We start from the raw sequence: 16357 nt of genomic DNA on the forward strand, positions 1-16357 counted from the left end.
TCCGTAGGGGTGCTTGCTCAGTAAAAAGGCTATTTTTAAAAAAGTGTACGTTTTTCACCTTCTCGGTTTCAGTATTCGGGATTTCACACGGAAAGATCGGAATCTGATCACGACAGTCAGTGGGGCGGAAGTCCCCTGACCGACACAGCCTCCCCGCAGCTCCTGGACCCAGCTGACAGGCCAGGTTCTCAGCACGACGCGTCCTGTGCCTACAGACAGTTCTCGGACCGCAGCGCGCTCTGCTATGGCTTCGCGCTGGACCACTCCAGGCTGGTGGAGGAAAGGCACTTCCATACCCAGGCCTGTGAGGGGGGCCGCTGCGAGGCCGGCAGGTACTTCCTGGGGACGCAGCAGGCGGGGAGGGAGCCCTGGTGGGGCTCCCGGGCAGCCCTGCCCCTGACCAAGGCGTCCCCGGAGAGCCGAGAGACCTATGAGAACAGTATGCCTCACATCGCTTCAGTCCACAGGATCCACGGTAAGGCCGCTGAAATGACTGGAGCTCACAGCAGCGGGTCCCTGGGCAGGTTGATAGTCCTCGAGGTTGGACACTGCAGTGACTGACCCAGAGGTCTTCTCCTTTGAATTTACAAAACAGAAACTCACACCAAGACTTAAAAAAATCAATTCCACTTTCTTTAACGGTATTCATTTTGCTAATAGTTTGCCAAATACATTTATTTTTGGACAGGAGAGTAAAAATGATTCCCATTTTACACATCAAAAAAGTATAGAAATTAAGTTAAAGTGAATTGCTAAGTCTGTTCAACTTGTAGTTTTGTACATATTTAATTTTTGTGTGTATTGTTTTCTTGGTATTCTCATGCTTCAGATGTGGGCTTAATTGGTTTGGGGGCACATCTCGCTGCGTTTTCCCCCAGGGTTCTGTTGGCATTCTAGGGCGGCCTTTGTTTTATGGACTATCACTCACATCACAGGAAGTTTAACCTTTATGGCCCTCCAGACATTAAATGCCATTAATTGCCACCTTTCATCCTTATTGTGGCAACCCACAAGGACCCCTGTGAGTAAAGGACCAAGAGAGATGTGGAGTACCCAGAGATTTTCACCTGAGGCTATGACAGGGCTGTTTGAACACACAGAAATGGGCACTGAAGGGCAAGCTGTCAGTGCTACTAATGCTATCCTTCATTCATTTGAAAGAAAACTGGTCAAGGAACCCATTCTGTCCATTTCAAACTTGGGTCCAGACAGGTCTTTGAAACCCTTCTTATTTCACTAAATGTCAATGACATTAAAATTGATTCAGTGGCCCTGATATTATTATTCTTCTTGCTGCGTCTTTAGGGTGAGCAATGTTCTAGACGGTGATGTACTCACCCATAACGGCTTTTGTCAGATGCCACCCAGCACTGCCTGCCTTCTATGATTTTAATTTTCTGGTTTTGATTTTTATTTTTCTCTTTTTACTTTGAGTTTCTCTACTTTGGTAGACTGGTAATAGAAGCCCAGGGCAAATGGCAATGGCTTGCCAAAGAATGGAGCGAAGTGAAAATCCTGGCTTACCATACACGGTTTCGAAGAAAATATTAAAAATAAAATAAGGAGAGAAGGGAAAAGGAAAGCAACGGATCACGCGATCCAGGGCTTCTCTGCTGCGCTCAGCAGTTCACAATGGTCATGCGTCCCTTCCTGTTTCTCTTTTTTCTTTTATACTGACTTCAGACTTCTTGGAGAATTATTTAATTCATGAAATGTATTTTGGATGCACTATTCCTGCATATTAGAGCTCTCTCTTTGGTTCAGATTGAGTTTTATTACCATTTAAAATTTTTATTTATCTTTATCTTATTTCAGATACAAGTTATTATATGATTATGTGTAAAACTGAGATTTTTACCACTAGATTTGAGAAGGCTATATTTATATTTTTGATTGGGACAAGACATACACATATCCATGCACACATCTACACATATACATCTATATCAATGTGTATGTATTAACACTCACTTTAAAAATTACATTAAAGTTTTTTTGTAACTCTGCTTAAGATATATTTAGCAATATTGGCATTTCAAGTGATTTATTTGGAATTGAGGAAATAACCCAGCTTATATCATTGTCTTCCCAAAACCCATTGAAAGCATTTTCTAAGCATTAATTTAACATGACACTTTTCTAGAAAATAACATAAACTAAAGCTATGCATTTTTTATAATTTACAGCCAGACAGGTCCAATGATATGCATACATGAAATACAAACACACTTCACCTGTTTGCTAATTGGCATTCACAACCTATGAACAAGGTTTACCTTATAAAAAACATGTTACAAACTTCATCTGCACTTAAAAGCCACAGAACGATGAATTCCAGAACAATACTTTGACCCTCTATCTACCATGTGAGCCTGTCTGTTTCAAATATTGCTGCATCTATTAAAGATGAAGAATATAATGTTTGTTTTAAAAAGAAATACACTTACATTTTGGGGGGTGAATTTTGAGAAAACTTACCTTTTACTTTTTATTTTTTCCAGGGCGAGGCCATTGGGATGAAGATAGCGTGGTCAGTTCTCCAGACCCCGGCTCTGCCAGCGAATCAGGTGACCGCTATCGCACTGAGCAGTATCAAAATAGTCCGCATGAACCTAGCAAAATTGAAACTCTGATAAGAGCTACCCAGCAAATGATTAAAGAAGAAGAGAACAGATTGCAGCTAAGGAAAGCACCCCCAGACCAACTGGCTTCCATTAATGGAGCCGGGAAAAAGCACTCCCTCTGTTTTGCAAACTACCAACAGCCCCCACCGACAAACGAAGTCTGTCCTGGCTCCACTCTTGCTAACACTTCACCATGTGACCACATCCAGCAGAGAGAGGGAAAGATGCTGAGCCCCCATGAAAATGACTATGACAACAGTCCCACTGCACTGTCTCGGATAAGCAGTCCCAGTTCGGATCGCATTTCAAAATCCAGTTTGATCCTAGCTAAAGACTATCTCCATTCGGATATGTCTCCTCACCAGACAGCGGGAGACCATCCCACCGTCTCTCCAAACTGCTTTGGCTCTCACCGGCAGTATTTTGATAAGCATGCTTACACATTAACTGGATATGCCTTGGAGCACTTATATGACAGCGAAACCATTAGAAACTATTCCTTGGGCTGTAATGGCTCACACTTTGATGTAACTTCCCATCTAAGGATGCAGTCAGACCCAGCACAAGGACACAAGGGAACATCTGTTATAATAACCAATGGAAGCTGATGTTTTTCTAAAATATTTTGTTCTTTAAGGATCTCTGAAACATATTTATAGTTTAGTGCCCCATGACCAGGATTTACTATGCTACAGATTGTTAGAGAGGATAATTTTTAAGTTACTTGGTGTTTCACATGTGTTCCTTTGAAATCAAAGAAAACAGCACTAGCATTCAAGGTTTTTCACAGATAATGGAGCTGAAGTGAATACACAAATTTCCCCTCTAATTATATGGGAACCGAATAGATAAATTTTGAATAGAAAATACTTGTGTGGCTTAAGTGAGCATATACGCCACATGAAAGGACTGATGGATGACAACATTGTGCTGTGATGAACCAGTGAACCTCACACAACACAGACCGCTATCTATACTTTATGTGCAGACATATAGATTATGTACCATAAATATACCCCAAATGAGTAACTTTCCTTAACCTTAGAACGTTAGGATTCTTAAAGAAATTTTCATTCCCAAGTTAACTAAGAAAGAGAGAGATGCGTCTTGTAAACTGTTTTCCTTTCTGTGTTTCTAAGCAGCTAGCTCATTTCGTTCAGGTATAAATTAGGGAAATGGTTATGGATATGGTATAAGAATGAGTTTTCACCTGGTATCCATTATAAGCAATCAGGAAGTGGTGATTTTTTACCTTACTTTTGAGTTAGACAGGGAACAGGATCACATTGACATATCAGTAAGGGTTTTTCTAAGTGAAAGTACAGAGATGTTGAGACATACATCAAAAACTTAAGAGTGCCCAATTGGAAATAGTTAGTGAAGATAGGTCAGAGGCAGAGAGAAATGAAATAATATCTCAAAAAAAATAATTTAAGGTTCAAAATATGGAATCAACATATTTGGGGCTCATAAAACCAACCAAATAAAAATTTCAAACCAATTCAAGAAAAAAGGCTAATAAGTACAAAAGCTAAGGGAAACCAGTGAAGTGCTACATGATAGCAGTTATGTGTTTGAAAACATTTCAAAGCACAGATGTGCAAATGTGACAACATGTGGAAAGCCTCAGGAGAGAGTCTTAAGATAAAAGCTGAAGCTGATAGACAAGGGATTAAAAAGGCAAGAGTAGTACTTTGACTGAAGGAACAGGCAAAGTATTCATATTTTTATTGTTTGTAAACAACAAAAACAAAACTTGGTCTTAAGTTCATGTGAAACAGTAGAAAGACCAGCAGACTAGATGCCAAGATCTCTCGGTTCTGGTTCTGACCCTGCCTATAACTTATTTTGGGAACATAGATGTACCACTCACATCTCCTGGGCCCTAGTTTCTTTGTCTGGATGGCAGTTCTGGAGTTCCACGGCTCCGGAGTTTGGTGGTGCAGCAGAACTGAACTTTTTAATCATTAAGTGATAAAGTTGTTGAAACTGATCATTCTGGCTTTTCTGTACTCATATAGAGGTCTAGACACTTTATCATTTAAGCAGGTGCATGGACTCTTTTAAGCGTGTATAGTTACAGACAGACAACTTTCTAGTTCAGCCAGTATGTAGATGGTAGAAACTGATAAGGGAGGAGAAAAATAAGATTTATTTAAGGTACTATTCCCTAGTAATCAAAGCAAAGTGACATAGGTGATTAAAGAAGTTTCATAGCTAATGTTTCCTAGGAGTCCCACACCTGAAACTCTTGCCATATTCAGAGGGAATGTATTGGAAGAAATTGACTTATAATTTTAAAGATACCGTGATATTGAACACTCAGGGATTACTACTATATTTTCATCATATGACACAGTTATTTGGCAATCCATAGGTAGGTGACAATCTGAATGATGCTAATCTGAGAGGGGAATACTGGGTTGTTTGCACATGAGGAAATGGCTACATAAAGTTAATAATTATATCTTGGGTATGAAACAATGTGCTGTAAATGGAAAAAAGTGCAAGTAAGTGAGAAAGTTAGTGGTTATATATATTTTCAAAAAAGTTCAAACAATGAAAACTAAATTTTGAACTATACAAGCAAAAGTATTCAGTAATTTTGGGAAAAAATATTTATGAGAAGCTCCTGGAATACTTAAAATAAATTTTTGATCATTTTGCAACATGAAGTAAGTTTTTAGGAATGCTAAAGGTTTTGCAGACTTCTGTAAATGGATAAATGGTTTACAGACACAAATATCTGAAGAATATGGTCTGTTTTGGAAAGGAAATCTATATAGATGTGGTTTACTGATGTATATACATTCTACGAAAAGGTCAGAGACAGAGACTATAAAGGAAATAGCATCTTAAGAATCAAGGAAAATGAACTGATAGGAAAGAAAAGAATGTCAATAAAGAAGTTTCAGTGGAAAATTAATATAGAAGATAGTTAATTGAGGAAAGAAATAAATTATAAATTTTACAAATAGGGGGTAATTAGAAGGAATAATGATCTTTTAAATGGTATGACCAATATCTTTTAAGTGAGGACAGAATTAACTAAATTACATTTTAATTAAAATTTTTGATAGATTGACCCAGTTTTAAATACAAACTATTTATTTTATAAGTCAATAATTTTATAGTAGCATATTTATTGTATTACTTACACTGCCTTACAGGCTCACAGTATTATATAGCTTATATTTTTTGCAATGTGGCATGATTATTACAAAATGTTCCAAGATAAGTTGAGACAGTTTAAGGCAAGGTATCTTTTTAATATACTGTACACGCAGACATGTTTAAATATATTTACAACCTACACTCTTTTGTTCTGTGCAGGAACATATTGCCTCATAATGAAGATGTCATCTGTGTCTTTTTAAAATATGGGATATAAAATATGTATGTTTCCAATAACTTAATCAGTTAAAATTAAACTTATATTGGCTTTAGTTTTGATCCTTGATTTCCATAACTTTGTTAAATCCTGAGAATCATGATACTTGATTAAAATGGAGAGAGAGGTATGATTTTTATATCACCTTAGGGAGTCGTAGCAATGTGCTCTATCCAATTGCTCTTACAGTATGAGGCAATTCATTAGGTGAAACTAAGCTCATGCTTTCTAGTAATAGTAAGAGTATCTTTACTGCCCATTTTACTTGCCTGCCCTACCTAACTTTAAAAAGTGACCAAAGAAATCAATATATCCCCTGTCTTTCTCTGAAAAATTTTGTGAACTCTGCTATTGAGAACATACAGATTTGACATTTTATTTTTGGATGCAAAATATTCTTGTCACAGTCACCACAGGTCAGACACATAGGTGTGCTTCAGCTCCATCTTTTGACATCCTATGTTGAATATAACAGACCAGCTTTTCTCAACTGTAACTGCCTTATATATATCAATAGGATAAGAGGAAACAGTGCTGATGGGACATTCAGAAAAGAACAGGATGCAATAAATGATTTGCCTTCAGTAAACCCACTCATTCTTTTCTGATTTTATTTTATGGGAGTTAGACTATTTCTATTGTGTAGTATTCTTAATTTTTCTCTATACCCAGCTGCCACATGATGCTTCTGGGCAGAGAATCCACTTAAAATAAGCTTTAATGGGATCTTCCTGAAAAGGATAATATTCTCATATTTTTTTCTTTTCTTTTAAAATGGGGGGTGGTGGTGAAGATTGATTCAATAAAAAACCATTTGGAAAATATGCATAGATACTTTAAAATAAAAATAAAGGTTTCCCCACCCACCTACCCACCCACCCAAGACCTAGACCAACTAAGTTTGATAGAAGACACTACAGCTAAAGAGACATTCTGTATACAGGTATAATATTTTATAGCTCTCTCTTTTTCAAGAGAAGGACATTATTAAGGTGTTCAATGAAATTCTCTTGGTACTAGTAGAATTTGGAAGTGATGGAGTGATATTTGAAAAACTGAGAACTTCACCATTTTCGGGTCACTTACCTGGCCCAGTGGATAGCTTACACTGTAAATACACTATCTTTAATTTAAGGATTTTGAATGCCCAGATCTGACTCCCCAGTTCACGCAAATCACATAGACATACATTCTGTTTTCTAAATGACTTAATGAAGAATGTAAATCCTATGGTTTCTAAGTAAGTGGTTCAAATTTTATGTAAATGTCAGTATTTTCAAATAGGAATTTGACTCTAATACAGTTAAATTTATTGGTTAGTTCTTACTGGGAAATGCACTGTGGATAAAACATTCATTATCATTCTAAACTTTAAATGAATGACAGAATAGCTATGAACATATGGAAAGGATATCTTACATAAAAAACGTTCTTGGGGGGAATATCCATGTGGGGTACGCATTTCTTATGCACAAGAATTGTACGGGTAGTCCTTCACTCAAAAAGTGAGATTGTGCTCACATCCAAATAGGGGTCTGTTCAGAGTTCCTTCTCTAAGTTGTGTGCAGAAAGGCTGTATGTGTGTATTACATATATTTACATATATGTATTAACACACAAACACACACATGCAATGGTAAAGCGAGAAACAAGACTGTATTCTGCTGTGCTCCTTAAAAACTGATGGTTCATATAAGAAATCCTAATGAATAATTTTAAACCAAACATTTATAGTTTTAATGATTATAATTTTGCTGCATGGGGCTTTGCTTTCATAAACCTATATAGTAGAAAATTTGTCCTAATTTGCTGATCTGGAACACATTTAATCACAATTGAATTTATACCCAACAACCCTGGAGTGTTTACATTTCAAAAGAAATGAAATGGCGTGAAGATTTTAGAAGTACTGTAACTTTTTTCTTTATTTTCCAAAGGGGACATATTTCAAAAAAAAATGAAACATATGAGTAGGCACTTCAAAAAAGATAAAATATTTTATGTTTGTTTTTTGACTGACATGGTATAAAAAGGATTATATTTGTGAAAGAAGATACTGATTGCCAATATTTCAAATACCATCTTGCAATGTAAAGTTTTTAGTGACATCGTAGTATAAATCTGTAATTTGAACTTTTACTTTGGAATGTAAAGTAGAAAATATTAGCTATGTCAATGATATCTTGCAAAGTGTTTCCATTTATAATTATTTATATTGTAAATAGCTTTCTGAAGTAAATTCGAAGTTAACATGTGCATAAAATGTATTTATTATGTGATGAATTTTTTGGTTTTAAATATAGCTACCGATATGCACTTTGAGTCTGAATTATTCATTGAGAAAAAAATCTTTGTAAGACAAAACACACTGTCAACCAGCAGATTTAGAACAGCAAAGAAATAGGACTCTTTTTCTGCCAGATTCTGTTGGAATGGTTAACACACACACACACACACACACACACACACACACACACACACACACACACGCTTTAAGAGACCTAACAATCGAATGTCACATATATGCACAGTAACAATTAAATGATGAGTCTAATTTTTACTAGACACTGGAGATTTTCTCAGTTTTTCATTGGAACATCTTAAGCAGTACTTTTTTGGTCGGCACTTTGCTAAAATAAAGCAAGAAATTTTTAATGCCCAAGGGAAACAAAAACATAATATTGAGGTTATTTACTTTGCTGTCATTCAAAAGCAAATTAAAAACACATCTTGAATAATTTTTATTTTATAACTTAAAGTATTATTTTACATTTAAAATGATGAATTAGGGTCAAACAAACATAGATTGTCAGATGGTTTTCTCTTAAGCATTTTCATAGCACCCACCTTTTTTTTCTCCAGAGACTTCTGACTTTCCTTGATATACTCTAGAAATGGTCAATTTGGTCAATTCAACCAACACAATATATTTTTTGTTCATCAGAAATATTGTTTATGTTTCATAACGGTTTTTGGCAAAGCTGCATAAAAATATCATTGCCATTAATATCACAGCATTTTTCAGATTTTTTCTAACATGATTCTTTAAATATTTATATTAGTGCTTTTGCTTCTAAAAATAAAATTTTCACCTACTTTATACTCCAGAATAACTGTACTTTCAGTTTAATCCATAAACTTTATGGAATATCTTTTACATGCCCCCAATGGGAAAGATACCAAGACTCTTATTGTAGGATGTTATAGGAAAGCACAAACAAAGGGTCTTTGATTTTCTTTATATGCTTTGAAAGAGTAAATTCTTTAGATAGTCATAAAAATGACAAGCACTTATTGAGTCAGACTGTGCCAGGCACTAAACCAAGCTCAGGCCGTCACTGAAGTCTCAGTAGAGAGCATCACGGAGGACATACCGATATGCTCCATCTCAATAATGAGGAAAGCGAGATCAGTGGTTACGGGACTTAGTGGCACAGCTAGTAAGTGGTGAAGATGAAGTTTGAACCCAGGCAGATTTACTCCAAAGCTTTATTTTACTTCATTCTGCCTTCTTTCTATAATAATAATTTAAAAATTAACATTGTCTAAATAGTGGCTGTAGCAAGAGATCACTTAATCCAATTGATGGAGGCTCCAGGAGCCCCATGAGTGGTTTCAGGGCTGGGTTGCTATTTCTCCCCATCACACAGACATGGATGACCAGCCCCAGGATGCTGAGGCCAAGCCTGCTGCTCCCTTACACAGTATTTCGCCCTCCTACTAAATGAGTGGTATGATGTCTCTTTTGTATGCCCATGAAACCAAGAAAAGTCTAAGGCATGAAAAGCTATAGGCAAATTAACCTAAAACAATTCCCATCATACTTGAAAAAATTTTTGAGGCTTTCTTAATTAACAAAATACAACTATACAATGTTTTTACCTACCATTTTTAGGATGGCCAAAACAAAGTATTACCTTTTTCATGATAGTCCTTAAATACTCTTTTGTGTCATGGAAATCTTTTTTTTTTTTTCCCTCTTTGGATAAAAACCAACCAAATCCCACTCCACCAATAACTGGTATGTTGGTATTGCTTGCATTAGTTAAGGCCCTGGGTTTGAGGGTACTTTGTGGGTTGAGCTTCTGGGGCTATTGCAACTGCCTGAACGTTATTTGACAGGAAGGCTGCCCGCCCTCAGAACACAGCTGATTCCTATAAGATGTCTTTAGGAATTGGCATGAGCCTGCTGGGATCAATCATCTCTGGCTGCCTCAGTGGTGGTGGTAACTCATGGGTGCCAGCCATGCAGGCAGCCCATCCAGCATTCGGCTGCCTTGGCCTCTGCCTCATGGTGTAAGGAGGGTTGATCTTCTGTATCTTCTGTAGCACTTCTCGGCTTTTCTATAATTATGCCTTATAACTTAATATGTACTGCATTTACTGATGGAATCAGATCCAGAATGGGGGAAATGTAAGACAGCCCCTGCTTTGAGAGTTTGTAAATAATCTCTGCTTTGTTCAGCTTCCCCCAGGTCAGGCTCCTGTGTGGGGAGTAATTCCATATGGGAATCTTACTCGAGTGCCATCTAAGTAAACCTTAAAGGGAATCTTGGCAGTATCTCCCGAGACATAAGGAAGTCATTCTCAGTTTCTGGGGAGGATTTTCTGATAGCTTTGTTTTGTGTCTTTGTGTGTATATGTGTGTGTGTGTATGTGTGTGTGTGTGTGTGTATATATATTTAAAATAAACTGAACGCAACCCAAAAAGTCTTTTTATGGGTGAGATCTCCAGAGTTCACTTGGAAATAGGTAATTGGGATCTAATGTGAAAAGAATCATCCAGACAATAATTGTGGTTCATTATTCAGGGCTTTCCACATTTCTGATTTCTACTTTTAGCCCTTGTGTTAGTCACATGCCCCATTAGTCAGGCTAGACAGAGTTTGTCTATGGTGCCATGCTAAACCTATTTTTTTTAATTTATAAGGTTAGAGACACATTTTTAATCAGAATTTGCAAGGTCATAATTGAAGGTCATCAATAGGTAAGAAAAATTTTTTCAGGTTGGGGAGGAGAAGAGGTGGGAAGGCTAGCAAATTTTTGCACAACTTGAATACATCTTGCAATCACCAGTGTACTTTGCTTAAATACCTACATCTGCTATATAATTGACTGATTTTTTTCTGAATAAAATTAACATATATAGGAGGTATCTTTTAATTTAAGACAGTATATTTTATACTTGAAATTCATTTTTCTTTCATGAATACTGCTATTGGTCCATTTAATGTCCTCAGAAGGAAATAAGATGGCTAGAGAATTCTACCACTCTTTCATAACCCCTGGGTTGGTCTATGGCCAGGTCTCCAGGTCTCCTTTAGAGATTTTATGACATAATGCCTTGCTGCAAATTTTTACTTGTTTTTTCAAGCTCATACCATCCTGCAGACATCATGTCATGTTACTTGAGTAACCATCCCTAAATGAGGACTTTAACAAAGAAGTATATACAATATAACCATTGTGCCTCCCTCACAGTTACAAGAATTAACAACTCTTGCCATCAAATCTATGGCATTTTTTATAAGGAAGAGATTGAGATTAGGTGTCAAATTTTGTCTTTATGTGTCCAAGTCCTGATGCCTCTGGTCATTCCCTGTCTAAAAACCTTTCACAGCTCCGTTCACCTGCTTACCCTCCTCTCTTCTCTCTCTCTCTCTCTTTTGTATTTTTCTGAAGCTGGAAACGGGGAGACAGTCAGACAGACTCCCGCATGCACCCGATCTGGATCCACCCGGCACACCCACCAGGGGGCGACGCTCTGCCCACCAGGGGGCGATGCTCTGCCTCTCCGGGGCGTCGCTCTGTTGTGACCAGAGCCATTCTAGCGCCTGGGGCAGAGGCCAAGGAGCCATCCCCAGCGCCCCGGCCATCTTTGCTCCAATGGAGCCTCGCTGTGGGAGGGGAAGAGAGAGACAGAGAGGAAGGAGAGGGGGAGGGGTGGAGAAGCAGATGGACGCTTCTCCTGTGTGCCCTGGCCGGGAATTAAACCCGGGACTTCTGCCCGCCAGGCCGACGTTCTACCACTGAACCAACCGGCCAGGGCCTCTCTCTCTTTTTGACTTGACTCAGCTCCTCTCTGATTTTTTACATACACCGGTGTTCATTTGACACACACACAGGTACACACACACACACACACACACACACAGGCACACAAACACTCCCTGCTCAGATATTCTCGACTCAGCATGGCTGCTGTTGTAAATGCTGAGAGCAACCTGAATCCCACTGAGTTGAAGCCAGAGTGCGCTGCTTTACCTCGTTACCTCTTCCCAGTATCTCAATATATATCTGTCTCTTTGCCTTTTTATTTCTGCCTGCTTCTCTTATGAACCAGTGACTTCCTCTTTCCAATGAGGATGCTAAGGCTTTGCATCTCAGAAAGCTGTTGTGAGCATGCAACGGAGCCACGCCTGGGGAGCCCTCAGCGGACAGCAAAATGCTCACTAGATGTTGGCGTTGGTGTCAGAGAAAAGAGCCTCAGAGAATAGCGTCAGGCTGTTTCCCACTTCCCTCTCATTCATCATCCGGTCAGAGCTCAATTAATTCACTGAAACTCACCGAGTGCCGAGTGCCAGCATGTGCTGACATGCAGCCAGTCGTTGGCAAACCGAAGGGAAGTGCCGCCCCACACTCTAGAGGCTCACAGCTGGGGGAAGGAGGAGAGGGAGAACCAGAGGCCCTTCCGCGCCTTCGCCACTTTCCTTGGTGCTGTCCCAATGGCTGGGAACTCCCCTTTCTTTGACTCTCCATATTGATGTTCTTAGCTAACTTGGCAGATTCTCCCTCAGGTTCTCTCATGTGTTTGGGTTCTTTCATCAGCAGCAAAGACCCTCAATGCTGGGACTGTTCCCTCTCCTTCTGTTCCCTCTAGCTCTGGCCCCCAGAACACTGCCTGACAGATGATGGAAACATGGCAGATATGTTTCTGATGAGTGAAGAAGTGCTCCCTCACAAATAATGATGATTTCAGACTATTTTATCTTGGTCTATAGTCAGTATCAAAAAACTCCCTGGGGCTTCTGTTACCCAAAATAATATTCTGGATTCAATAAACATGTTTTTGTTTCTGTTTGTTTGTTTGTTTGTTTTCCTGGCGAGCAACTTGCTTTCCACATTCTGATTTTGAGACTTGACCAGGTTCATTCATCTTAACGATTTCCCCCTATTACTTGTACCCTGAAAAGGTGATATCTATGTGACACCCTGGGGCAGTTCTGACTGATGGTGAGTGTGAGCCCCTCTGTCCTGTCTCTTCTCCCCTCTCAAACGCACCTTTTCCTTTCACTTGCCTCAATGCTCCTTTTGCATTTTTGATGCATATTCCATATTTCCAAGTTGTATTATATCACACAGACCCATTAAAAACAGTGTTTTCTCTAAACCTTATCTTGTCATTGTGTGAGATGCCACCACAAATTCAACTTACTTATTTTCTTTCCCAAATCCCTCTCTTCCTCTCAAATTTCTATGCTATACATCTCCCACACTGTCGACAGGGTATTTTCTTTTCCTGAAGAACTTATGCCATTTATCTACTTTAAAAGCCCTTCTGTATCCCTAGTGAGGTTGAATGAAATTGTAATCCCTTAGCTTGTCACATCAGGTGCTTCCCAACTGAGCCCCAAACTACCTCCCAGGTTTCTCCTGCATGGGTTTTTTCAGTCTCCCTGGAATGTGCCATGACTTTTCGCTATCCTGGGGCTTGGCACTAGGGGCTATTCTCTCTTTGAAATGCTTCACAGCCATTTTATTGAAAAAATTCCTCTTCATCCTCCAAGGCACAGAGCTCTCTTGTTTTTTTTGTTTTTTTTAATTTTTTTTATTCATTCATTTTAGAGAGGAGAGGGAGAGACAGAGAGAGAGAGAGAGAGAGAGAGAGAGGAGAGACAGAGAGAGAGAAGGGGGGGAGGAGCTGGAAGCATCAACTCCCATATGTGCCTTGACCAGGCAAGCCCAGGGTTTTGAACCGGCGACCTCAGCATTTCCATGTCGACGCTTTATCCACTGCGCCACCACAGGTCAGCAGAGCTCTCTTGTGATGCCTAAGACAGATTCCATTTGGGAAAGTTTTGCACTTCCTTTCTGGGCTCTCACAGTATTTGGTGTATATTTCTGTTATAAAATTTAGGGAGTGTGCTGTGAGTTGTAGGATCTTTATTAAACTATAGAAACAATAGGCTGGATAAAAATTGGCACATAATAGAAACGTGTACAGCAATAAAGAGAATATATATAATTTTTCAACTTTTTTTTATTCAACAGTGTGTGATAGACATCCTTCTAAGTTAGTTTCTATATATTTCTTTTATTCTACTTACAGGATATATGATGTTTTATAGTATAAATGTGCTATGGCTTACTTATCTATTCCCTGTTTTGATAGCCACCTATTACTTTCCAATTCTTATTATTTTACATTAAATACGTGTATATGTTTTATATACGTATATACATAAAATAAACATCTTCACAAGTAAATAATTTTGAATCTGTGACTGAATTTCAGCAGAGCAGTTTCCTGGAAGTAAAATTGTTGGGTCAAAGGGTATCTTCTTTTTTGTGTGTATTTTTCTGAAGCTGGAAACGGGGAGGCAGTCAGACAGACTCCCACATGCGCCCGACCAGATTCCACCAGGCACGCCCACCAGGGGGCAATGCTCTGCCCATCCGGGTGTTGCTCTGTTGCAACCAGACCCATTCTAGTGCCTGAGGCAGAAGCCATGGAGCCATCCATAGTGCCTGGGCCATCTCTGCTCCAATGGAGCCTTGGCTATGGGAGGGGAAGAGAGAGACAGAGAGGAAGGAGAGGGGGAGGGGTGGAGAAGCAGATGGGCGCTTCTCCTGTGTGCCCTGGCCGGGAATCGAACCCGGGACTTCCACACGCCAGGCCGACGCTCTACCACTGAGCCAACAGGCCAGGGCCTCAAAGGGTATCTTCAATTTTGATAAATACTATCAAATTGCCCTCCAAAGACATTGTAAAAGTGGACTCTCCCCCAATAGTATATAAGATTATAAGATTATATTCTTGTTTTTTAATAAAGTTTTATATCCTGTTTCATATGGGTCTTTTGTATTTCTTGACTTTATTCCTAGGTACTCAATAATTTTATGAACTGCCAACATGTGGATCTTTTAAAAAAAACTTTTTTTCTAATTTGGAATTTATAGTGTTTAGGAAAATGCTTACTTTTTGTACACTTATATCATTTTAATTATCTTTGATTTAACTTTTGCTATTTCTAATAGTTTTTAGTTGATTTCTTTGGGTTTTCTGGGTAGATGATAATATTTATATTCCAGTATTTGTAATTATTCCTTTTATTTTTTCTATATTAGTAAGTTTCTAAATATCAATAACAGATATTCATTTTTATTAAATGCCTTTTGGCATTCAAGATGATAATACATTTCTTTCCTGATTTCCTAATTTGAAACATTCTTTCTTAAGGTTGAAGCATCCTTATATTCCTGGCCAAAACCTGTTCAATCAAATATTGTTTAATATACTCTGTGTTCAGTGTGCTAATGTTTAACTTTGGACTTTTTCTTCCATATTTTCAGTTGTGATCTTTTTGTCTTGTTGGTTTCTATTTGAATAGGGGTTCTTTGAGAGCAGGACCCATACATATACTGTTCAGTTGTAAGTACCCCTTACCTCACATAGCACCTGGTACATAGTAAATGCTAAAACCATATCTGAATGCCTGTATTTGTGCTCCGAAGACCTGGATTCAAATCCCAATTTGATTCAAATCCCTGATGATGTGGATAGGTCCCTCGTATCAGTTGTTCCTTTGTTTGTGCAATGTGATATTCCTTTCTCAAGGGGCCTATGTAAAGATGAAATGAAAGGACATATTTATTACAGTGACTAGAGCGTAGAAAGTAATTAAGATTAGGTTCTTTGCTATTTCCTTTGAAATAGAAAAATAATCTCACTTTAGCTTATGTTATGGGAAGGTTATCAGAGCAGTCCAAGAAATTTTTAACAGGTAAGATTATGGGTGACTCAGAACCTCCACATTCTTACTGTAAAGTTACATGATGGATGTCATCCTTCTTTAGATCACTGTCATTAAATAAACATTTGTTAGATACCTTAGGACAACTTGAGAAAAACTTAGCATCAACTAGATTGTCAGAGGCACACATGCCACACATCTTTTTGGACTTTTTTTTCTTTTAAACTTATTCCAAAGGTGTCCTGAAAGGGTAGACTTGATGCTAATCAGTTGAGTTGCCAGTTAAGTTTAGCAATAAGCTTGAGAATTTTAATGATAAGAGTGGTCTAATTTGGGATTTTTCTTTCTACTGGAAAAGGAAAAAAGTA

At 38.4% G+C, this 16357-nt stretch overlaps 1 protein-coding gene across 3 annotated transcripts in view; it reads left to right on the forward strand.

Annotated features, from left to right (window-relative positions):
* Window positions 1-8318, forward strand: part of SIM1 (SIM bHLH transcription factor 1) — a 72999-nt gene extending 64681 nt beyond the window's left edge. For all 3 annotated transcript variants that reach the window (XM_066358817.1, XM_066358818.1, XM_066358819.1), the window contains 2 exons: window positions 73-475; window positions 2502-8318. In XM_066358817.1, the coding sequence (XP_066214914.1) occupies window positions 73-475; window positions 2502-3232 (1134 nt within the window). In that variant the 3' untranslated portion in view covers window positions 3233-8318. The remainder of the gene's footprint in view (window positions 1-72; window positions 476-2501) is intronic.
* The last annotated feature ends 8039 nt before the right edge of the window (window positions 8319-16357 follow it).

This window comes from Saccopteryx leptura, chromosome 1 (assembly GCF_036850995.1).
Source record: "Saccopteryx leptura isolate mSacLep1 chromosome 1, mSacLep1_pri_phased_curated, whole genome shotgun sequence".
Lineage (NCBI taxonomy): Eukaryota > Metazoa > Chordata > Mammalia > Chiroptera > Emballonuridae > Saccopteryx > Saccopteryx leptura.